At 38.0% G+C, this 25,688-nt stretch overlaps 1 protein-coding gene and 2 pseudogenes across 3 annotated transcripts in view; 2 read left to right on the top strand and 1 right to left on the bottom strand.

Moving 5' to 3' along the window:
• PYGO1 (pygopus family PHD finger 1) overlaps positions 1-18,122 on the bottom strand; it is a 35,852-nt gene extending 17,730 nt beyond the window's left edge. Inside the window, exon 1 of the mRNA XM_081289845.1 lies at positions 17,942-18,122. Within this exon, the coding sequence (XP_081145971.1) occupies positions 17,942-17,990 (49 nt within the window). The 5' untranslated portion in view covers positions 17,991-18,122. The remainder of the gene's footprint in view (positions 1-17,941) is intronic.
• LOC308646633 (small nuclear ribonucleoprotein E-like) lies at positions 6,123-6,863 on the top strand (annotated as a pseudogene). The gene has a single exon. The product of its transcript is annotated as a small nuclear ribonucleoprotein E-like (transcript).
• An 833-nt stretch (positions 18,123-18,955) lies between the features above and the next one.
• Positions 18,956-24,860, top strand: LOC308647347 (protein tyrosine phosphatase type IVA 1-like; annotated as a pseudogene). The gene is made up of 3 exons: positions 18,956-19,066; positions 24,321-24,467; positions 24,545-24,860. The product of its transcript is annotated as a protein tyrosine phosphatase type IVA 1-like (transcript).
• Positions 24,861-25,688: the final 828 nt, after the last annotated feature.

The raw sequence follows: 25,688 nt of genomic DNA, 5'->3' as shown, positions 1-25,688 counted from the left end.
AACTTTCATTTCCCTTATGTGTATTTAATTTACTGTTTTTCTATTGTTTGATTCTTTCCTTAGTGATTTGTAAAAGTTCTTTATACACTACAAAAGCTCAATCTATGTGAACTATATTTTTATCCAATTATATCTTGATTTGTCATAGTTTTCAATACATTTAAAATTTTTAGAATAATTTTAGATTAACTAGAGTTGTGTAGATACTGTCCATAGACCCCCAACCCAGTTTCTCCTGTTACACTCTGCAGAATTTTTTTAAATAATTTAATATAATAAAATGTATCAATATTTTATTTTTTGAATTCTGTGCTTTGTCTTGTGTTTAGAACTATTATCATTTTGAAAGAAAACATAGTTCCTGTTTTCTCCTATTTTTATTTTTAAAATATACTTTTTTATTTTTAGTTATAGATGGATACAATATCTTTATTTTGTTTACTTATTTTTTAAAATATTTTTTTCAGTTGTAGGTGGACACAATACCTTTATTTTATTTATGTGGTGCTGAGGATCGAATCCAGGGCCTCTCACATGTGAGATGAGTGCTCTACAACTGAGCCCCAGCCCCTACCTATTTTTATGTAGTGCTAAGGATCAAACCCAGTGCCTCACAGGTGCAAGGCAAGTACTCTGCCACTGAGCCACAACCCCAGCCCTTCTCCTGATGTTTTACAGCTTAGCTTTTTCTTGTTTTAATTAGTTACACATGAATAGAATGCAGTAGAATGCATTTTGACACATCATACATAAATGGAGTATAACTTCTCCATTTATGTTTTCTTCTGGTTGTACACAAATAGCTTCACTTTTTAATCTTAATTTTGGGAGTAGGGGGTACTGGGATTGAACTCAGGGGCACTTAATCACTGTGGCACATCTCCAGCCCTATTTTGTATTTTATTTAGAGACAGGGTCTCACAAAGTTGCTTAGTGCCTCACTTTTGCTGAAGCTGGCTTTAAACTCTCAATCCTCCTGCCTTAGCCTCACAAACCATTAATCCATTGGGATTACAGGTGTGTATCACCATGCCCAGGTAATCTTAATTTTTAATTGTGATAAACCACATTACATAAAATTTATTCTCTTAACCGTTTTAAAGTATAGAGTTCAAAAATATTAGCCATTATTCACATTATTGTGCAACCAATCTCAAGAAATTTCATCTTGCAAAAGTGAAATTCTATACCCATTAAGCAACAACTCCTGATACATTCTCCTTCACCCACTAGTGACCACAGTTCTACTTCCAATTTTTACAAACCTGACTACTATAGATATCTCAAAAATGAAAAAAACACTGTATTTTTCTTTTGTGACTGGCTTATTTCACCTATTTCATTTAGCAGAATGTCTTTCATGGACATCTGTGTTGCCTCCACATTTTGGCTATCATGAATAATGCTACTATGAATATGCGTGTACAAACATCTCTTCAAAACTCTACTTTCAATTCTTCTGGCTACATATATAGCAGTGGAATTGCTAAGATTATATGGTAATTCTATTTTTAATTTTCCTATTTAATTTTTAATTGTCCACAATATGGCTTTATTTTTGTCATATCTTTGCTCCATGTGGAATTTATTTGGGGGAAATTAGTAAAAACAATATTATTTTGTTCTGGATGGCAAGCTGGACAGAGACTACCTTTCATTTGTTAGAAGTCTTCCTCTGTGTTCCTCAATAAGGTGTTTTAAAGACTATATATATATATATACACACACACACACACACACATATATATATATATTAGAATTCAATGACATTTCTCATAGGAAAAAAAATCCCCAAATTTATATGGAACTACAAAAGACCATGAGTAGTCAAAGCAATCTCGAGAAAGAATAACAAAATGGAGGCATCACATTTGTTGATTTCAAACTATATTACAAAACTAAAGTGATAAAAACAGTATGGTACTAGCATAAAACAGATGTATGGACCAATAAGCAGAATTGAGAGGCCAAAAATAACCCCACACATATACATTCAACTAATATTTGACAAGAGCATCAAGAACACATCATGGGGAAAGAACAGTCTGTTCAACAAATAGTGCTGGAAAAACTGGATATCAACATGCAAAAGAATGAAATCTTATACCACTCATAAAAAATTAATTCAAAATGAATTAAGAAGCCAGGCAGGGTGGCACACACCTGTAATCCCAGCAACTTGGGAAGTTGATGCAAGAGGATTAAGAGTTCAAAGCCAGCCTCAGCAATTTAGTGAGGCCCTTAGCAACCCAGCAAGACCCTATCTCTAAATAAAATACAAAAAAGCTCTGGGGATGTGGCTCAGTGGTTGAGCACCCCTTGGTTCAATCACCCATACCGCCCCCCCCACCAAAAAACAAAAAAACTTAAGGACTTAAACATAAAATCAGAAACTTTAAAACTCCTAGAAGAAAACACAAGGAAAAAATTCCCTGACACTGGTCTTGGAAATAATTTTTTGTATATGACACTCAAAGCATAAAGCAACAAAAGCAAAAATAAACAAGTGGGAGTACATCAAACTAAAAAGATTCTGGACAGCAAAGAAAACAACAAAATGAAAAAGCAACCTATGAAATGGAAGAAAATATTTGCAAATCATATGCCTGATAAGGAGTCGTCATCCAAAATAAGGTATTCATACAACTCAATAGCAAAAATAATCTGATTTTAAAATGGTACTTAAATAAACATTTTCCTAAAAAATGGGAAATTAAAAATAGAACTATCATAAGATGCAGAAGCCAATTTCTGCATAAATATCTGAAAGAAATGAAATCAGTATCTTGAAGAGGTATTTGCATCCCCATATTTATTGCAGCATTATTTTTAAAAACCCAGACATGGAAAAAAATCTAAGTGTCGACTAATGGATGAATGGATAAAAAAGTTTATATATATATATATATATGAAACAATCATATGTGTGTATATATAATAAAGGTGTGTGTGTAGCAAATATGTCTCATTTATTTTATAGCTGCCCATAGTATATAACCTTATCCATAGCCTTCAATAAATGATGGTTGAATTGAGTCCAAGCTATAAAATTGTTACAAAATTGAAAGAGAAAAATTACCATTTAATATTTCTTTAAAATACTTTCTAGATGTAGATGAATACAATATCTCTATTTTTATGTATTGCTGAGGATTGAACCCAGTGACTTGCAGTGCAAGGCAAGCGCTCTACCACTGAGCTACAGCCCCAGCCTCACCATTTGATAATATCAACAGTGAATGTTTACTGTGTCAGATATTGTGATAAGCATTTTATATATGCTAGCATTTGATTCCCAAAGAATCTTCGGTTCCATCTATTTTATAGATGAGTGCCGCAGTCTGGCTGGGCACAAAATCACGAGCCACTCAAGCAGGAACAAACTTTATTTTTGAAACTGCCACCAATGCCCCCTATGCTCCTGGGAAGATTGCCCACCAACCCACGCAGCGTTCTCCCAGAACCCAACAGGAAGTCCCTCCTTGGGAATTCCCTCCTACCGCACTTCCCCAACCAATGGGAACTCTCCAGGAATCCCGTAGCAGGCCAAGGTGGACAGCAGGAGTCCAATATCCATATGAATGCAGATCTTAACATAATCAAATCATCTCAATGGCTTGCTGGCGTCACCTTTCAACCAAAAATGTCATGCATCATATTACTTGGCTGTGGCTCTTAGCAGATGAGGAAACAGAGGCTCAAATTTTATTAACTAACTAGATCAAGGTCACATAGTTGCATCTTTCTGACCAAAAAAAAAAAAACCTATCCCTGAAATTTTAAACTATGCATCAGTGATTCTCAAATGTTAATGTGCATAAAATCACCAGGATGTTTGTTTGAACATATTCCTGAACCTCATTCCCCACGATTCTGATTCAACAGTTCTGGGATAAAGCCCAGATATCTCTAATAATCCTTCAGGTAATATAGATGTTAATCCATCAACCACATATTGAATAACAATGCACAATTCTATCTCTTTTAGATTCCACTACCTTCCTTTTTTTAAACTTTTTTTTTTTTTTAAGTTGTAGTTGAACACAATATCTTTATTTTTATGTGGTGTGAGGATGGAACTCAGGACCTCACATGTGCTGGGTGAGTGCTCTACCCCTGAATCACAACCCCAGCCCCGCCCCCCCACTACCTTCCTCTTTTGAGCTATATGATAAACACTGTGGTAGGTACTCCTTTAAAAATCACTTTTGTTGGAAATCAACATTGCTCATTGTAAAGAAGTATAAGCAATGCATATAAAGAAAAAAAATCACCCTGTGTCAATTCAAACCTGCTATTCTATACAATGCTGGATACTTGTTAGGTTGTACCAACAAAGTTTGCTACAAGGAAACAGGAAGGCTGGAGGAAAAAAATGGAATATGCTCTTTCTGTTCTTCTCAATGGCCTGGCTTCATTTCTACTCACCTGTGGTGGTAGTTTGTTCCCAGCACACCAATTTCAATACTATTTGCAGTATTTCCAACACTTACAGAAACAGCTTTAAGTGCTTTTTAAGAGACACCAGCACTAGGTATCTGAGTCCTAAGCCGGCAGGGCCTCTCCTACAAGCCCAAGACATTAAACTCAGAAATCTGAGTTTAAACTCCATGAGCCCACCCACCTTAGTTTTATGTATTTAAATAATTTCAACATCTTTTCCTTTGTCTCATAACCTTAGGGATAGTAACTGTTTCCCACAGTTGCTACGTCCATAACTTTAATATCCTATTTTTGGCACTTCAATATGTGTTAACAATAATTTATATTAAATTCTTTGTTAAAGAAAATGGTGTGGGGTTTGTCTCCTGACCAGATTCTGATTGACATACATCCCACCAGACTTGATTATTACTATTAACACCATTCCAGGCATCTAGCTTGTTATCTACCTATTTTCCCTTTTGTATAGATAGATAGGTATACTATTTTACAAAAATATGATACTACTTTTCTAAATAAAAGCATTAAAACTTTATTAGAATTTAATAAAACTAAAAGAAATTAATTAAACTGAAGAATATGCTAAATGTTTCTTCACCCAGAGAAATTTTCTAAAATAATCCTCTAAGGTGAAGAAAAGACATCATGTAAAACATTATGTTGGGCTGGGGTTGTAGCTCAATGGCAGAGCACTTGCCTAGCATGAGTGAGGCACTGGGTTTGATCTTTAACACCACATAAACAAATAAAATAAAGGCATTCTGTGCATCTACCACTACAAAAAAAATTCACTCACTGCTTTTAAAGCTAAGGATAATGTAATCTCACATATGATCCTATACGTTGTCCCTATTTAGGAGGGTATTTTTCATTCTAGATTCAATTATTTATTTCAGGTATTCTTTGATTACTATTTTGTTGAGAGCTCTACTTCAGGGGCACCACTTCTCATTATGCTACAAATTTTTAGTTCCATGTCTATTAGCTAGCTATTCTGACTTTACTGTGTCTCTTTCATCTGCACTTAATATGATTATCTGAATTTTTTATACCCTGTAACCCTCTCTATTCTGTCCCTTATTTCTAATTTATTTATTTACACATTTTCTTTGGAGAAATGTCTATTAAAATCCTTTGGCCATTTTCTAACTGAAAGATTGTTTATTTGATTTTGTTACTTTCTAAGAATTCTTTATGCATTCTAAATATTAGACCCTGAACAGAAAAATTATTTGCAAAGATGCCTACCATGCATGGGGCCCTGAGTTCAATTCCCAGAAATGCAATAATAATAATAATAATAAAGTTTGTGAATATTTTCTCCCATTTTGTGGGTTGCCTTTTTACTTGGATAGTGTTCTTTGACATGTACAATTTTTAAATTTTGATGAAATCCAATTTATCTATTTTTTTCTTTGGCTACTTGAGTAAAACAAGGTTTATCTACTTCTAAGATACTAGCCTGCCTCAAAATCTTTTGCTATACTAAGTCTTCCTTCACAGACCACAGAAGACAAAAATGGACACTCATGGTTTAAACTAAAAGAACTTTTATGATTTAATTCTATTTCAATGTGGCAATACCATCTAGGTAGATGATAAATAAAGAACTGACAGTGAAATCCAGTTCATTCCTTCAGGTCATTCATTTATTCAAATCAGATTTAACCAAATGTAATTCAAACATATATATTCAGTAGCCATATAAAATAAATTGATAATTAGAGGCTAATAATTTGTATGCAGTTTTCCATAAATGACACACTGAACAGACATATGTGTTACTCTTTAATGTGAATGCCTATATATTCTGATAGGCATCGTATGGAAAGAGTATTAGCAAGTATTCAGAGGTCAAAGAATAAAGCAGTTATATAAACAAACGTGCCAAACTTCAAAAAACTATTTTTCTTAACATCTGTCAGGGATATTCCATTTTAATGAGTAGAAAAAGGTAATTCCTAAAGATAAAAACAACTATTAATAAATTAGTCTCGGCCGGTTGGTGTGGTCTTTGTGAGATTCCACCATGGCATACTGTGGCCAAGGCTAGAAGGTCCAGAAGGTGCAGCCCATTAACCTCATCTTCAGATACTTACAAAACAGATCCCGGATTCGGGTGTAGCTCTATGAGCTAGAGAATATGCAGATAGAGGGCTGTATTATTGGTTTCGATGAATACATGAACCTTGTATTAGATGATGCAGAAGAGATTCATTCTAAGACAAAGTCAAGAAAACAGCTGGGTTGGATCATGCTAAAAGGAGATAATATTACTCTGCTACAAAGTGTCCCCAACTAGAAATGATCAATGAAGTGAGAAATTACAGAGAAAGCTACAATATTTTTTTAATTTAGGTGTCCTTTGCTGGGAATATAGTTCTAAAACATTTGTTCATATTGTTTTGATGACCCTTATATTATTACCAGATGAAAATAAATGCTGTGGGACTCTTTTTATTAAAAAAATCTGCATTGTTTCTTCCTAATTCAGTGGTAAAGACCTTTTACACAGTGCCATTATTAGCTGTTGGTATTTATTTTAAAGTTTCTAAAGGGTTAGCAGTTGCTCGGGGCATTCGCTTTTCTCAGAGCATGAACCTATATATTCTTGAGTAATCGATCTGACAGGCAATGTTCCAATATTCCTTGGCAGAGAAAATGAGGGTTTACAAAAATAAATGAGTAGTGCACTAAAAAAAAATTTATAAATAAATAGATAAATAAATTAGTCTCCAGGATATCTGAATTATCATTCACAGTATAACTATAATTTTATAATTAAAATGCTGTAATTTAATAATGGACAAAAGGTACTTTTGCATGTGTGTGTGGTATGGGATTGAATCCAGGGCCTCATGCATGCGGAGCAAACACTATACCACTGCTACATCCCCAGCCCCCAAAATGCACTCTTAATGGTGTTAGAGTCTGTAAACAAGTCAGGATGGCGCCTGGCATTTTGCCAGAGGGAGTGGTTTGTGAAGTAAGGCCAGCGAGCCATTAAGTGTGGAGATTTCTTATTGATTGACTGCTGTATCTAGTTTATGTTAATTAAGATAAGCTGTTCGGAATGTATAAATACCCCTCCCGTCCTACAATAAACGGCTCCCACTCCTGCTGTATCAATGTACACAAGTTGTTCATCACCCCCGGGGTTATTTTGCTGCAGCCAGACTGCGCAAATGGAATTTACCATCTATGCTTACTTTCCAAAAATCAAAGAATTGCTTGTAAATACTACATGCAAAATTCTGACATTTAAAATCATTTCAGGGGCTAGGGCTGTGGCTCAGCGGTAGCATACTTGCCTAGCATGTGTAAGGCACTGGGATTGATTCTCAGCTCACATACAAATAAAAATAAATAAAGGTCTATCAACAACTAAAAAATAAAAATTTTAAAAAATAGTTTAAAATCATTTCAATAAACTCATTACTTTCAAGTAACTCATGAATAAAAACACCTAAAATTCTCTTTTGAAACTGGAGTTTTGTCTGGGCACCATGGCACAGCCTGAAATCCCAGCGACTTGGGAGGCTAAGGCAAGAGGATTGAGAGTTCAAAGCCAGCCTCAGCAAAAGAGAGGCACTAAGCAACTCAGTGAGACCCTATCTTTAAATAAAATACAAAAAATAATGCTGGGGATGTGGCTCAGTGGTCAAGTGCTCCTGAGTTCAATATTTACTTTAGGTCTTTTAGTTCAATATTTACTTTAGGTCTTTTATTTATTTTAAGTATTCATCTTTTAATCTCACTTTTTATACTAATGGTCTGGTTTATCATATTGACTACACAAGCAGAATGTTTTTCCTCAAAATTCATATGTTGAAGGCTTAACCCCAATGTCATGCTATTTAGAGGTAGGACCTTTTGAGAGGTAATTAGGTTTAGATTATGCCATGAGGATGGCACAGTAGCCATGAGTATGCCTGATGGAATTAGTAGCCCTATAAAATGAGAGCACTCTCTCTCCATACACGCACAGCCTCCCTCCCACCTCCACACACATACAGAGGAAAGGCCATATGAGAAAGCAGCAGTCTATAATCCAAAAAGAGGTCCTCAGAAACTCAATCTAATGTCACCTTAATTTCAGACTTCCCAGGTACCAGAACTGTGAAAAATAAATATCTATGGTTTAAGTCACTAGCCTATGGTATTTGCTATAGTAGTCTAAGTTAAGACACTTATAAGTAACAACATTATTTTAGAAATACTTTATAAATATTATTTTCTTTTAAGTAGAATTTCTTCATTATTCCAAATCAGCTTAGCTTAATTATGCATTTTATGTCGATTAAATACACTAACCATGCAAAGTGCCTGGCACACAGTACACTCAAACATTAGTCCTCATTTTGCTTTCCTTGAGACTCAACAATACCAAAACCTCACTCACTGTAGTTGCATAGCATTTAAATCCTACTAAAACATCTAATATCCAGAAATATCAACATACGTGTTGGATACTAAATATCAGTTTTTCATTATTGCACACAAGTCTGAAATCTGATGTCAGTTTATTCTATCATTTACTATGGGCACGGACATCTTATCTAACAGCTTTATCTTCACCTGAAACATGTACTTTTCTAATGTTAATCTCTATAATGGAATGTAGGAGCTGGGATTGTGGCTCAGGGCAGAGCGCTCGCCTAGCAAGGGCGGTACCAGGGTTCAATCCTCAGCACCACATAAAAATAAAGGCATTGTATTGTGTCCATCTACACCTAAAAAATAAATATTTTATATATATATATATATATATATATATATATATATATATATATATATAAAATGGAATGTAAACATTATGAATCAACCTGTGAAAACGATATTATACAAATTTCAGCAAGCATTTGGCAAAATGGCCATATGTAACTAAAATCAAAGTGCCACTAATTTCTTTTAAAATGCATGGTAGTAAAAACAAAACAATAAAATAAAACAAAATGCTTGGTAATATCTACCATGTGATGCCCAGAATCTAGATCAATCTGGGCATGTAATATTAAATTCAGAAACCCCTAAACATCAGTGAGTAAAGGTTTCAAATACTTATGGTTCCTGTGCTGTTCTCCCCAAAGTAATATTGCTGAGTAATATGGGGTTTAAGGTTGCTTACACAGGTAAAGTTTAGGAGGATGGGTACTCATGTGTGTTAGTATTCACATGTGAAGCTGACTATGCAATAATACCTTTGATAATAAATTTCTATTAAATAAAACCTCATTTTATTACAAGATTAGCCTACTTCTTAGACAAAAAAAAAATATCTTCATAAATCATGGGAAACAAAGCTGCAGTACTCACACGTATTCAATATTTGTCTTTTCCTGCAAAATTTGTGAAATCTTGAGGTTTCTGTTAAATTTTTTTTCACTGTTTTCTTCCTAAAGGGAAGGAAAAACTAATTTCTAGTCTCTTCATGTCCACCCTAATCAAAATAAAAATCTGCTATAGGTCACTTATACTTATTGACTGATTAATTAAATATATCTAAAAAATGGATGTTGGTCACATTACTGAAAGTGTCTTTTAGACCATTATGTGTAATTTTAATGAAACACTGAAAACTTACAATGTACCAGACAATATTCTAATTCTCATTTAATCCTTCAGACAGCTCCACAAAATAAGAACCATTATTCTCATTTTGTAGCTGAGGAAACTGACACAGAGAAGTTAAGGACCAAGGATCACATATCTAAAAAAAAAAAAAAAATGCAATAACTTTGGCAGTCAGGCTCAGAGTCAAAATACTGTACTATTCCTCATCATTGCAACTAGACCTGAAATCATTCTTGACCATGCTTTAAGACTAACCTCGATGGTAAAGGTGGTTTAGACCCATGGTTGTCTGGAATAAAAGTGAGTGAATTTTATCATCATCCCAAGAGGTAAGTTCTCTCTACCATTGGAAAAAGCAAACCTTTTTGTTAATGTTCATCAAATTAGATTTCAGAAACATTTGTTGATCTTCTAAATGTATGAAAGAAATCCTCCCTGTAAGGATCTCATAGGATATAATAATTTTCCTTTCTTTTTTTTTTTTTTGAAACTCTTAACTTTAATATGATAAATATTGTAAGATAAGCATAGGATATTGAGGGAACACAAGGCCTGCCTGCCTGCCTGTCCTCATCTTGAGGAAGAGTTTAGAGAAGACATTCTGGGAGGATTCACCTGAGCTAAAGTTTGAAAATGAATACCTTATCAAAAGTGGGGTAAAAAAAGAGGGCACACCTAACAGAAGGAGTGCAAAGATAGTTTTAAAGGCAAGACAGACCATGACAACATCTAGAAAGGAAGTATGAATATTCCGGGAATAAAGCATAGGAGCCAAGGGAAAGCATTTCATGGAATGTGAAGAATGAAGAACTAAATAGTAGGCCTAGGCCAAATAAAAAATGGCCAATATAAGAAAGCTGGAGTTTTATCCTCAAAGTAATGAGGAACCACTGAATAATTTTACAAAAGAGTAGATGATTGAATTGTGGTTTTAGAGTACTATGGCAATGAAACATAGTAGTTAAGATCTCAGGCCCTAGGATTTGAGTTCTTCACCACTTACTAGCTGGGCAAACTTGAATATGTTACCAAAGCACATGTTATTTAATCTCTCTGATGATCAATTCATTTAATGTAAAGCTAGAATGTTAATAACATCTAATTCATATGATTACTAAGAAAATTAAGGCAGGTGATCCATTTAAACCACTTAGAAAAGTACGTGGTAAGTACTTAGCAGATGATAGTTATTTATCATTAGAAGTGACAATGTGGATGGATTAAGAGGGAAAAAAGAAGAGGCCAGGAAACTAGGAAGAGGGTTACTATAAGAATCAAAAAGAGGGGCTGGGATTGTGGCTCAACGGTAAAGCGCTCATCTTGCACGTTCAAGGTCCTGGGTTCCATCCTCAGCACCACATAAAAATAAATAAATAAAATAAAGGTATTGTGTTCAACTACCATGAAAAAAAAAATCAAAGAGATAAGGAAAAAAAAAACCTAAACTAAAGATTGACTATGGAAAGGTCAAGAAAGCAGTGGGCTTAAAACATTAAGGAGACAGATATTCTAGGACTTTGAGACAGTGTTGGGGAATGAGTTTAGACCACTTGACAAATGATAGTCATGTTCATTGGCAGGAGATACTGGAGACAGTATACTGGTCATCTCAGAGTTAGATACCTTTTGTTCAACATGTTAAAAGCAAAATTCATTTATGTATACCTCATAAATCCACTCCTATCTATTCTTCCCTTGTATCTGTGACACTATTTTCTTGTGATTTTGCTCCTACCTCTCAGACAACTCCTTTTTCATTCTGCTTTTCAGGGTCTTCATTTCCCTTTTGTTGGATAGATGTTAGTATCTCCAAAGTTCATGGTTTTGATTGTTTTCTCACTTTTCACTGTCTCCTGGGTGAGCTCATGTGCTCCCAAGACATTAATTAGTATTTACCTGTTTACTGATGACTTCCAGATCTCTATTTCTGGCCTCAGTTCCAAACCTCAGTATATCCATTGCGTACACTGGAATATCCCAGAGGGATATCAATTCTAAGTGTTTAAAACAAACTCACTTTCCTGATAATCTGCTCACCCTTTCCATGAACCAACTTTAAAAACAAAAATAAAAACTAAACCTTTCCTTCGACTTTCTCTCACTAGCTCTTCCTCCCTGATTCTGTGACTACATAAATTATTTTCCATCTAAGCTTAATCCAAATCCTCCATAGACTCATCCCATTAAGACAGTCTGTATTTTATACTAAAGTCTAATTTTAGTACTTTCATGACATTTCTGTTAAAATCCCATTCTAAACTACATCCTTATCTCTCCTATGTTATTTCTAACTCCAGTTAAAAGCATTCCATATGAGATGAAATGCTCTCAAACTCCTTCTGCATCTCTAAATTTCTGTTTCTTTCTCTATTCTTTTTCTTTAAGACCAATCCTCCATAAGTATCCTTGATGCTAACCTTACCCTTCTCTAAGCTTCAGAGACCCAGTTTATGAAAATAGGATCCTTGTCAGTCTCATCCCAAACTACTGGAACAGTGAGTGCCTAGCACATGATAGGTATTAGAAAATATGTACTGAAAGCTTCACTAATTAATGAGTAATCCTTTCTGCTACCTTTTCAGTTTTTCCCTCTCCTTCCACATTATCTACAAATAGTTTTTAATTTTTCCCCCAATGGAGAAAAAAAGAAGAAGCCAGGAAACTAGAAAAAAAAAAACACTCCTAGAAACTTTCTTTTGACTCTTTTCAAACTATTTGTTACATCTTTCTACCACACATCTTTTTAGTCACATCTATATCATTTAATTTTGGGCATATTAATCATCAATGCTTTATACTGTGGTTTTCTACCAAAAGTGCCTTCGAAATCCCCAGGGACCATTTCTCATTCCTTTTCATCCTTTTTAAAAAACATTTATTTTTTAGTTATGATTGGACACAATACCTTTATTTATTTATTTTTATGTGGTGCTGAGGATCAAACTCAGTGCCTCACACATGCTAGGCAAGTGCTCTACCACTGAGCCACAACCCCAGCCCCATCTTTTTTTATATATATTTTTAGTTGTTGATGGACATAATACCTTTATTTATTTATTTTTATATGGTGCTAGGATCCAACCCAGTGTCTCAAACATACTAGGCAAGCACTCTACCTCTGAGGAACCCCTTCCTTCTACATCACTTAATACAAAAGAACACAAACCATATCTAAAACTTTTCTCTAGGAGGTTTTTCTTGACTGCCTTATAGATATCTTAAGGAAATAAAGGAACATATAACCTAACACTCAAAGTTTCGATTTGTGTCTTTTAACTTTTCTCCATTGGAAAAACAAAAAACAAAACTTAAAACAATTTGTAAGGGGGCTGGGGCTGTAGCTCAGTGGTAGAGTGCTTGCCTAGCACGTGTGAGGCACTGGCTTCGATCCTCAGCACAACATATAAATAAATAAATAAAGGTATTGTGTTCATGTATGATTAAATAAAATATTTTTTATTTATTTATTTTTTTAATTTATTTTTTTTAATATTTATTTTTTAGTTCTCGGCGGACACGACATCTTTGTTGGTATGTGGTGCTGAGGATTGAACCCGGGCCACACGCATGCCAGGCGAGTGCGCTACCGCTTGAGCCACATCCCCAGCCCAATAAAATATTTTTTAAAAGGACAAAAAAAAAATCACTTGTAGGGCTGGGGCTGGGGCTCAGTAGTAGAGTGCTCACCTAGCACGTGCAAGGCCCTGGGTTCGATCCTTAGCACCACATAAAATAAATAAATAAAATAAAGATGATATTGTGTCCAACTAAAAAAATAAATATTAAAAAAAAAAACACTTGTAGATTTACAGAAAAAATCCAATGTAGAAGGAGTAGGGGAAACTGAAAAGGTAACAGAAAGGATAATTCATTCAGTAATGAAGAATTCAGTATGTTTTCTAATGCCTACCATGTGTTAGGCATTTATTCCACAGTGTCAAGTGTCCTGTACTAAGTTGATCATTTCTTGAGGATAGGTGTCAACTCTTCTTTTTAATTTTGGTACTGGGGATTGAACCCTGGGATGCTGTGCTACTAAGCTATATCCCCAGCCATTTTTAGTTTTTATTTGAAGCAGGGTCTTGATAAGTTGCTAATGCTAGCCTTGAACATGTGATCCTCCTGCCTTAGTCTCCCGAGTCACTAGGATTACAGGCATATACCACCACACCTGGCTGTGTCATAGTCTTCTTAATGTATTCCCACAATCTGGCACTGTGACTACTTAATAAATACATGCTGAATAAAGAAATGAATAATGCCTACACATCAATATCTAAAAGAGTTCTAAGAATACTACAGAATGGGAATGTTTATTTAAAAATAAGGATTACAGGTGACATTCTAAGGGAAAAGGGCAAGCTTTTGCAGTTTGAGGGGCTGTGGACAATTAAAATGCAACATAAAGATATTACTGAATTAATTAATGTATTTACTCCTCCATTAATTAATCTGACATTTACTACTGCCAAGGCAACTAAAAAGATAATTAAGATATAGTATGTCTTTATGGAATTATCTTGTAATTAAGAGCTCAGAGTTAAAGGGTGGTAAGCACTGGGGGGGAAATATAAGACATTGTGTCACTAAATTGTGATTCAGACTCTAATGTTATAACATCAGGAAAAGTTTGGAAAACTGCAAATCAACTTTTTCTGGTCCACTCTCCTTCACAATTAGGTCCACAAACCTCAGTTTTCAAACTTTTGCATATATAAGGATCCCCTGGGAATCTCATTAAAGATGCAAGGAAACTTTCCTTGATATCTTGATTCTGTGGATCTAGGATTTTACAGTTACTAAGTACAACAGGTGAATATGATGCTTTTAGTTTAGGGAGCATATTATGATAAAGTCCTCAATCATTAATGTTGTCATAATTGGGTCAAATCTGAGTTCCACCTAAAATATTACTCTTTAAATAATTAATTTAAATTGAAATATGTATATGCATAAGCAAGGCGTTTCAAGGGGTTTTCTTTCTTTGTTTGTTTGTTTTTGGCAATACACATGAAATAAAGAACCATTTAAAAAGATCTGTCTGGGCTGGGGATGTGGCTCAAGTGGTAGCGCGCTTGGCTGGCATGCTCGAGGCCCTGGGTTCTATCCTCAGCACCACATAAAAATAAAATAAAGATGTTGTGTCCACTGAAAACTAAAAAATAAATATTAAAAAATTCTCTCTCTCTCTCTTTAAAAAAAAAAAGATCTGTTTATATACATTAGTGGGTGAGAAGAAGTTTGAGAAGTACTGCTCAAGAGTTTATGCTCTATAAACACAACTTGCATATGCAGTTAATGATGCAAATAACAAAAAGTTCCAGGGCAGTGAAGTTCAACAGAACTGTGTTTCAGAATATTCTGGTACATTTTGTGGATTATGAAATAACCTACAAAATATCTCTTAAACTGTTGATTATTAGAAAATGACTTATAAAAACCCTCTCCATGAAACAAAAATTGACTTTTAAAAAAAGTGTTTTGTCTTTTATTCTGGTACTTAACTCTCAGAATATTCTTGATCTGACACCTGAGTCAAATCCCAACAGGTAAGGCATGAGACTTAAAAGCAGCAGTTGGTACAAAATGATGATATATCTGTGCTCTTGACCCACAATAAAATACTCATCCATTTTATTTAGAATTAAATTTGATTTAAGACTGATAATTGAATTCAAAGGTATAAACTTCATAGCTCTTTTCCTTAAACTTCAAAGCAATTTATAATAATAGGCAAAATAATACAGCAAAAATCTCAGGAGAAATATTGTAGCTCAGAAATGCCTACTTTTTAAGAGCTTTGGCAACTTATTTATTTATTTATTTTGGTACTGGGGATTGAACTCAGGGCGCTTAACCACCAAGATCCATTCCAGCTGTTTATTTTGAGACAGAGTTCACTAAGTTGCTGAGGCTGGCTTTGAACTTGTGATCCTACTGCCTCGGCCTCCTGTGCTGCTGGAATTATAGGCATGCAACACTGCATCTGGCTTTGGCAACTCTTAACTACAAACAGAAAGATGAAATATTTCACCAAATGAAAGGCTGTGATATTAAGCCTTTAAAAACAATACTCTAAATTATGTTTTTTTTAAATATTTATTTTTTAGTTTTCGATGGACACAACATCTTTATTTTATTTTTATGTGGTGCTGAGGATCGAACCCAGAGCCCCGAGCATGCCAGGCGAGCATGCTACGGCTTGAGCCATATTCCCAGCCCCTTGTTTTTTTGTGTGTGTGTGTGTGTTTTTTAATGGCTGAGAAAATCAGTTCTACCTAAAGACCCATGAGTGGATGTCTTGGAGATCACATTGTCAGTGAGTCTCACACCAGTTCTATGTATGTTTAATCTGCAGTTGCACTCTATAAAAAGATCAATGAATGACTGTAGTTCTTGATCTCTGTATTACCTTAGTCAAATTAAACTTACCTTATTACTTACTGATTTATAAAGCAATTTACCCTTTTTTTGGATGAAAGGATTATTTCAATAGCCTCCTAACTAATCTCCCCGCTTTAGCACTTGTTCTCTACAGTCTATTTTCTGTAAAACCACTAGAGAAGCCCTATTAAAAATGTCAGATTGCTCTTCTGCACAAAACTGTCCAGTCCCTATCAGAGTAAAAGCCTGTTTTAAATGATTCACAAGGCCTTCCAATACACAATAATCCCATCCCTTTGCCCATCTCATACAACTCTTCACTTGCTAACTTCACTACAGTTACAACAGCTTCTTTGCTGTTGCTTGAATACTGCCTAGGTATATTTCAGACCCAGAGTCTTTGCATTTGCTGTTCCTTTTGCTGAGAGTGCTTTTCTCACGGTTATCACAAGGATCTACTATACAGTTTCCTTTAGGTCTTGGGTCAAATAAATATCACCTTCCCATATAAACCCTTCTTCCTCACCCATACTTTCTATCCTTTTTCTCTGGTTTTTTTTTTTTTTTTTTTTTTTTTTTTTGGGTATGTTTGTTGGTTTTGGTTTTGGTTTTACCATTTGACATTCTATCCTTTTTGTCTATCAAGTGTTTAACCCACAAGAGTGTGAACACCTTCTGGGTGAAGATCATCTATTTTTTTTTATTCAGCACCAAGAACAATATCTAGTAGATGTTCAATAAATATTTGCTTAACGAACAAACATTACTCAGATTTGGAGACTTTCAGTCTGAACCCTATTGAGAGCTGGGCATAAGAGCTGGAAAAGTATTCACAAATTTCCAGGTGGTATTTGGCGTTTGTGAACTTGCATGCAGCATCTTTTGTCTAATACCTGGTTCTGATTTTTCTTAGTAAGACGACAGTACAACTCTTAACTAGTTTGCAAGAAAGAGGAAACCCTATCATGCCTGATTAGATGATTGTTCATAAAGCAATAAAGAAAACGCCTTGTGAATTTATACAGTTTCTTCTCTTAATCTTAAGGAAAACAAAAAATGAGTATCTGTTGCCTTGGGAAGGGGACGGGAGGGGTGAAGGGCTGGGAGGGACGCGAAAGCCTGAAGACCTTCTAGAGTCAACTCTCCAACAATCCAACTTACTTTTATGGGGGGGGGGGGGCATCCTTCGAGGTCTCTGCCAGGGGTGCCTCTTTCTCACCCTCTGAGGTGCCTATTGTGCTGAGTGTTAAGGATGAGGTGAGGCGGGAGAGGAGAGGGTATGAAGGGATGCTGAGTGCGGCTCCAACTGCCTCCCAACACAAAGTCGCTAGGCGAGGGCTCGGCGCGAGTGTCTACGGGCGAGCGGGCGCCGGGGCCGCGCGTCTCGGACCGCAGCTCGGCCCTGGAGCGCGGGCCGGACGCGGGTTGCGCGGAGTTAGGCCCGGACCGAGCCCCGTGGCCTCCCGGCTGCCGGGCACGCGGCCCCGCGCACCGCACTCACCCCGGCCCCCCTCCCCAGTCCGGCGCCCTTCTCGGTTACCTCGAACTCTCTTCAGCGAAATAGGATCCTTCTCCTGTTCTGCTGACATTACAGACCGCCAAGCATGACTCCCCCCCAGGCCGCGGGAATTCGGTCTCTTTGATGCGGCGAAGGCGGCTCCTCCTCCTCGCGGGGCCGCTGCGGCTGTGAGGCGAGCCTCGGCGCCCAGACGCAGCCGAGGGCGGCGGGGACGCGGGCCGACTTTGCAAAGTTTGGGAGGAGGACGAGGCCTCGGGGCGGCGGGGCAGCGTGCGGGGACTCCCCCGGTTCAGTGGCAGCGGCCGAAAGCGCGGCCTGGGGGCGGCCCCCAGCCCAGGGCCGGCATGTGCGAGGACGAAGCCGCCGCCACCGCCGATGCCACCTCCCACTCCTTCTTCTTCGCCGCCGCCGCCTCGGGAGCCGCTGACAGGGGAGGCAGGAGGCGGGCGGCGCGGCCCTGGCGGCGCACTCACAGCGCCCTCTGAGGAGGAGGTCTGCGCTCTCGCCGCTCCCGAGTCGCAGACACAAAAGCCCCCAGCCTGGAGCCGCCTGCAAAACCCGCTCCGGGGCGGGCGAGGGACGTGGCGCGGCCCCGCGGCTTCCCCGCCCTGCGCTCCCAGCCCCGCGCGGGGACGGGCTTCGGGGGGGGGCGGGGGCCGCTGCCTCGTCCCGCGGCGCCTCCCGCCGCCGCCGCCGCCGCCGCCTCGCGCTCCGCCTCGGCCCAGCCCCCACGGCCCGCGCGCGCCTCTCACTCCGCGCCGGGGCTCGCGGGCCCGCGGCCCTGGCAGCCCGGGCGGGCAGCGCGCGCCGAGGGGCCGCCCCGCCCCGCGCCCCGCGCTCCCTCGCCGGCCGCCGGGCCCAAGGACGCCCGGCGCAGCGGCCAGCGCGCTCGACCGAGCTTCGGGGAGGAAGTGGCATCTCCCAACTTATTCGGAAGCCACAGCAGGCATCTTGGCCTCGCAGCCAGGGATATGAAAGAGGAACGTACGAGGCGAGAAAACTTTGTAAGCGGGAACTGTAGAGTTCTCGGCGGGCATGTGGAACCCCAGATTCCCCGACTCGGTGTCCGTGGCCTGGACACCTGTTTCTGCAGTGCCCCAAACTGATGTTTTAACGACTTACCTCCTCCAGAAAGAGCGACGTGGGGTAGAAGCGATGCGCCGGCTGGACCTCACGTAGACGTTAAATATTAGTAGGACTCTCGGTGACATTGTAGGTTAGATTTGACCACAGGTCCACATTCGTCGTTTGGGCTCTGTGACCTGAGACGATTCAGGGAACATCTCTGGATCTCAGTTTTCTGATCTATGAAAGGCAGTGAGGCTTCATCTCCAAGGTCCCTTTTAGCTGTGACATTCTTGATATACTTTCATGAAACAGGTCCCTGTTTCTTTGTTTTCTAGTTAACCTACTAAAGAGAATTTGTAGGTGTAGATCCTAATCTCCAGTCAGGTAAAACACGGCTTATTTTGATGTCAAAGTAACTGAAAAGGGCTTATTAAGCATGTGAGAACCTAAAACTAACAGAAGACAGGAGTTTCATCCTTCCGGTGACAAGACTCAGAACTTATTCAGTTACCCAGACCATAATGTCAAAGAGAATGGATGTAAACATAGAGCCAGTGTATAGTCCTATAGATTTACCAGCCAGACAACAGACCCGCAGCACAGCATAGGAACCTGCTTTTTAAAACAATATGGCTTGGCCAAGAGGCAAACATGACTCTTATCTAATGGAGCCGGTGGAGTTGGAATTCCTAATTAGAAGATTCACTAGGACAGGATGGGGAAAATATTGATACAGGAGACACAACAGAGGAGAAGGGATTTCCCCAACTAGAATATAAGCTCCATGTAGGCAGAAATTTTGTCCCATTCGCTGCTGTGTTGTCTGGTACCTAACCAGCACATAGTAGGTGTTCAAAACATACTTGTTGAATGACTATATGAATAAATAGACTAGAACTGGCCCTGTGACAAATGGGATTGTCAGAGCCATGGTGTGATAAAGTCAAAGCAAATGGCAAATATGATAAAGCAAATTGGATCTAACATCCTACTTCAAAGGATTGTTGAGGGCAGATGTGAAAGCTCTTTGGAAAAGTCAATATAAAAACATACATTTATAGCAGTCAATATGAAAATATAAATAACCCTTAGTGCAAAGAGAACAGTTGAGAAAAAATCATTGCTAAGAGATTTTAAATTTTTTATTATAACTTCCTATGGCTAGAGACTAAAAAGTAAGTTAAAAGAAACTGGCCTCTTTTCAATGGTTGATCAAGAATAAAAAGACCATCCTACTTGGACATCATTTTTTAAGATTAATTTAATTTCAAAATCCTGGCTTCTGGCTTGCACATATCAAAATTATCTGGAAAACATTCCTAAACTTAAGATTCCCAAACTCCCCTCCAGATTTACTGAATCAGGATCTCTAGGAATGAGGTCTGGAAATGTCTTTAAATGCTCTCTAAGGTGATTCAAAAGCAATAAACAGATTCGGTGACCTGTATTTATGAATGGTATGAAATGAAGCATTGTTACTCAAAGATATAGAAAAGTTATTGAGACAATAGTTCTTCTCCTTAAAGAGTTCACAGTGCAAAGAATAAAGTAGAGCTTTAAACTAACATTGACAATGCAGACAGCCAAGCACTACACTCGACTACCATGTCAGCACAGGAGAGAAACCCTCTACCCAGTTCTAGAGACAGAGGGCTGGTGACCTTTAAAAAATGTATATGGAGACTGGGGTTGTGGCTCAGTGGTAGAATGCTTGCCTCACACGTGTGAGGCCCTGGGTTCGATCCTCAGCACTACATAAAAATAAACAAATAAAATAAAGGTATTGTGTCTACCCACAACTTATATATATAATGTGTATGAATAATTACTAGGAGCTGGGGCAAGGATAGGTAATGGGGAATTATTGTTAAATAGGAATGATAAGTATTTTCTGAAGATGGATAGTGGTGATGGTTGCACAATAGTGTAATTAAATACCACTGAATTGTACATTTCAAATTTTATGTTCATGTATTTTAACCACAAAAAAGAGGAGGGGAGAACTTAAAATTAGCTAAACAGATTGTAAGAGCAAATGGAGTCTTATGATTAGTGGGAACCAAATTTCCAAAGGAAAAGAGGGAGGTGAAAAAATATGAATCTTTTAGAGACCTTAAGTTGTTAACAGTGGCTAGAACATAAGGTACCTTTTGAGAAGTGGCAGGAGCTGATTTCCAGAAAGTATACAGGGACCAGATCTCTGAAAATCATTGCAAGTCATACTAAGAATTTTTTTTTTTCACAAAAGCAATAGGGAAACACTGAAGAGTTTAACTAGGCGAGTGACATATTTAGTTCTGCAATTGAGATCATTCTCCCTACAAGGTAAGGGACAGATTGGATCAGCACAAAATACTCCTGTCTGCCAGGCCTGGTGGTTCACACCAGTAGTCCCAGATATTCAGGACACTAAAGCAGGAGAATCACTTTAGCCCATAAGTTCAAGACCAACCTGGGCAACATAGCAAAATCCCTGTCTCCAAAAACGTGTATATGTGTGCTGCTATAGCATATAACAAAATACCACAAACTGGTTTATTTATTAAGAAAATAAATTTGGCTTTCTCACAGTTCTGAGTAATAAATTTTCCTGGGTAGGAAGCTCAGCATCTGGTGCCAGCATCTGGCGAGGATTGCTGGGCTGCTCTCCACTTTGAAGATAGGGTCTTGAATGCTGCATCCAGAGTGCAACAGTGCATTCTCACATGGCAAAAGGTGAAAAGGCAAAAAGTGTCTGAACTCCCTCCATCAAGCCCTTTTATAACGACACCTTATCCGGTTCATGAGGGAGGAGTCCTTATGGTTTAATGACCTCTTAAAGGTCCCACTTCCTAATCCGCTCACATTGATAGCACCTAAGTTGTGAAGAAGGTACATTCAAACCATAGCAATTGGGAAATAATATATAAAATGAGGCAAGAGATCAGCGAGGGTCTTATACACTAAAGTAGAGTAGTGGAGAGGGATTACAGAGAATGGTGGCAAAAACTGACATCATGGTCAGTTTGGATGTGGAGGATGAGGGACAAATCAGGAATTTGCTCCCAGGCTTATTTCAGCTGACAGAGAATACAGGAAGAGAAGATTTGTTAGCAATGGGTGGTGAGGTCAAGATGAGGTCAGTTTTGAACACCTTGAGTCTGAAGTGGGGAAGTCTTGCAGACAGATATACTAATGAATAATTCCCAAAGCCATACATATACCAACACATGAAATTACATTAACAGTTATGAGTTAACTTATATCAGTTTCACTTAAACAGTTATAATAACCTTATGCTGCATAACAAACAACCCCCAAACTTGATGGCTTAAAGAAAAATTTATTTGCTCATGATCCTATGGATAAGCAATTTGTGCTGAGCTAGAGTAGTTTTTCTCAACATCACATAGTGATGGCTGGGCAGACTCAAGAATTTGTGGTCAACTAGTGGCCTTACTTTCATGTCTGGTGGTTGGCTGGTCGTCAGCAGGAGCAATAAAGGAAACCGAACCGTTAGGATCCAGCCAGCTACTCTGGGCTCTTTCATATGGTAGTGGTTATGGGATTTCCAAATGCACCAAGAGGGCAAATCCTAACTTGTGAGTACTTTTCAAGGCTTTGCTTACGTCTCATTGGCTAAAGCAATTAATTTGGCCAAACCTAAAGTCACTGAGGGACTGGATTACCCAAGAATTTGGATACAAGAGAAGCAGAACAAATTGGGATCATTACTGCATCAATCTATCACATATGTCCTTATTCTTGTGGCTCCTGAGGATGAGGGGGGTGGAAGAGGGAGACAGGAACACATGGTGCTCTTAAACAAATACTTTTACTCCCTCACAACATCTGTCATGTTCTTATACTCTTGTTCAATTTTGGAAATGTCAGATTCCCATGAAGACCTATCAATATGCCTCACCACTGGTATTGATACCTAATATCCTGGATATAACATGACGTGGCCAGATACCAATCCTTAAGTATCAAAATAAAGCTGAAGTCTCACTTTGTTGAAGTGTGGCTCCAGTCCATGCAGAAGTGAGGCAAATTAAGCTTTCTTCCCAGCCTAAATACTCTCCTTATGTCCTCAATATGACAGAATTCCTACTAAAAATATCCTTTCACCTTGCTGTTGTCATTTCCATGGGACTTGGTTATGAGTTCCAGACTTGATCTTTATATCTCTTTTTTTTTTTTTTTTTTTTTTTTTTAAAGAGAGAGTGAGAGAGGAGAGAGGAGAGAGAGAGAGACAGAATTTTTAATATTTAGTTTTTAGTTCTCGGCGGACACAACATCTTCGTTGGTATGTGGTGCTGAGGATCGAACCCGGGCCGCACGCATGCCAGGCGAGCTCGCTACCGCTTGAGCCACATCCTCAGCCCCATTGATCTTTATATCTCTTACCAAAAAGATGCAGCTAAGTGTTCTTGTGGGCCCACTAAACGGTTTAGAAACCATGCTTGAACATGCGTAAAGCTCAATAGAATGTAAAAATGAGGTTAGAGCAAGGATAGGCAAACTTTTGTGAAGGGCCAGATAATGAAGCTCATAGGCTTTTCAGGTCATATGTCCTCTGCCACAGCTATTCAGCAGTATAAAAGCAACCATAGATAATCTGTAAACAAGTAGGTATAGTTGTGTTCCAATAATTTATTTATCAATAAGATTGTCTCCTATTTGGCCACTCTCCTGTGTGCGCCACTCACTGCATGATAGTCTGGTGCCCTGTTTGCAGCCTTTATCAGCCTCCTCTGCCACACAACAAACCTGACCTGCAGCCACAGTTCCCACTGCCACTGCCTTGGGACCTGCTCTATGATTAGACCGCAATCATCAATGAGCAAACATATTTCTCAGTTCTGTGGTTATAGATTTATGGAGTTTCTGAAGGACAATGGAGATTACTGCCAGACACAGTGTGACCTCTATGCAGACAAGTGAACTATAGAAATTCATTACTATGCCACCAAGAAGTCCCATAAGGGTAGTTAACTTGGACACAGAAGTGTTGGATTGAAATCCACAGAGCATTTTATAAAAGTGCTGACTTGGATGGGGTAAACCTCAGGGCATTTCTGTTCTATTGTCTCAGTATTACTAGATGGGAGAATTACTGCTGCTTCTTGTTTCATTTCCCATTCCTCCCAACTTCATACTCAAAGCATTGAGAATATCAAATGGAGTATGTTGACATTGACATCAGTTACTTTGCATCATTTCTGTACTTAATTTTTTAAATTCTTTCAAAACCCTATTGGGTGTTTTTTGTTGTTGTTGTTGTTGTTGTTTTTTAACTAAATTAACATGGCTCAAATAAACTGTCCTGCTCCTGTTGGAAGTCAAGTAGACGAACTTAAGAGTACTTATTATACACAATCCAACCAATGCAACCTTAAACAAACTTATACAGGAACTTAAGAAATATGGTATTACCATAATAGTAAGAGTAAGTGAAGCAACCTGTGACACTACTCATGTTTTGTTTTTTGGTAGTGTTGAGAATTGAACACAAGGGCGTCATTCTTTCCAGGCAAGCACTCTACCATTTAGCCACATCTCCAGCCCCATACTCATGTTCTTGATTGGCCTTTTGATGATGGTTCACCACTGTGCAACCAGACTGTTGATAACTGGTTAAGTCTTGTAAAAATTAAGTTTCATGAAGAACCTAATTGTTGTATCACTGTCCATTGTCTTTCAGACCTTGGAAGAGCTCCAGTGCTTGTTGCCCTAGCATTAATTGAAGGTGGAATGAAATATGAAGGTGCAACATAATTCATAAGACAAAAGCAGTGAGCAACTTTTGTAGCTGGAGAAGTACAGTCAGAAAATGTAGCTGTGCTTTAAAGACTCAAGAGGTAATAGAAACAACTGTTGGGTTCAATAAAACTCAGGCAACTGATGCTTCTGCATTGTAAGTGGAACTTGAGAAGGGACCTTTGACATGCATATTGGGCCAACATGTTGGTGTGGTGAATAAGTCTAATGGAAGCTTCCATAGCAGTACTGGAAAGCAGTTTTAGCAGGCTACAAGCTTGACAGAATTTCAACCTCTATGTTTGGGTTATAATCAACATATTTAAACACTTAGCAAAAGATTCCTTGCTGTTCAGCATTTAAAATGTGGTTATTATTTGTTCAATTGACCTTTCCTGAAATCATGTGGTATTGAGTTAATGAATTTAAATTTCTTTCTATGCCAGAATCTTAATATATAAGAAATTTAGAAAGATTAGGTGCCAAAATACCCAGTGCAATAATTTTCAGTATCAAACAAACCAAAAACTCTAGAAACTAAGAACACTCTAGACCTTAGTGATTTATTTTTTCAGTCATTTCAAACATTGCAGGGCCTATGTAGTTATTTGCCTGCTTGCTTTATGTTTACATTATGTTTACATCTCTCACATTTGTACCAATATGCATCGGGTTTGCTTTTTTTTTTTAAACTTTTTCTTTTTTCTTTTCAGGTTTGCTTTTAACCACTGTTTTTTTAAAGCTTTTTATTAAGTCTTATGGTGATTTTTTTAAATGTCTTTCTATGAGTCTTATTTTATGCTGTTATGGGAAAACTCCAGTTTGAAAGCCTAAGCTGTTACAGAAGTACATGTCTTTAATATCTCCAGACCAAAATAAAAAAGGCCTTACAGTTAATTTAATATTTGCACTCAGAGGTGCAACTGAACAGGGAGGGCCTGAAAAACTAATGAGAAGG

This window comes from Spermophilus citellus (genome assembly GCF_964194105.1).
Source record: "Spermophilus citellus genome assembly, chromosome: 4".
Taxonomy (NCBI): domain Eukaryota; kingdom Metazoa; phylum Chordata; class Mammalia; order Rodentia; family Sciuridae; genus Spermophilus; species Spermophilus citellus.
This window is presented reverse-complemented; position numbering and strand designations above follow the sequence as displayed.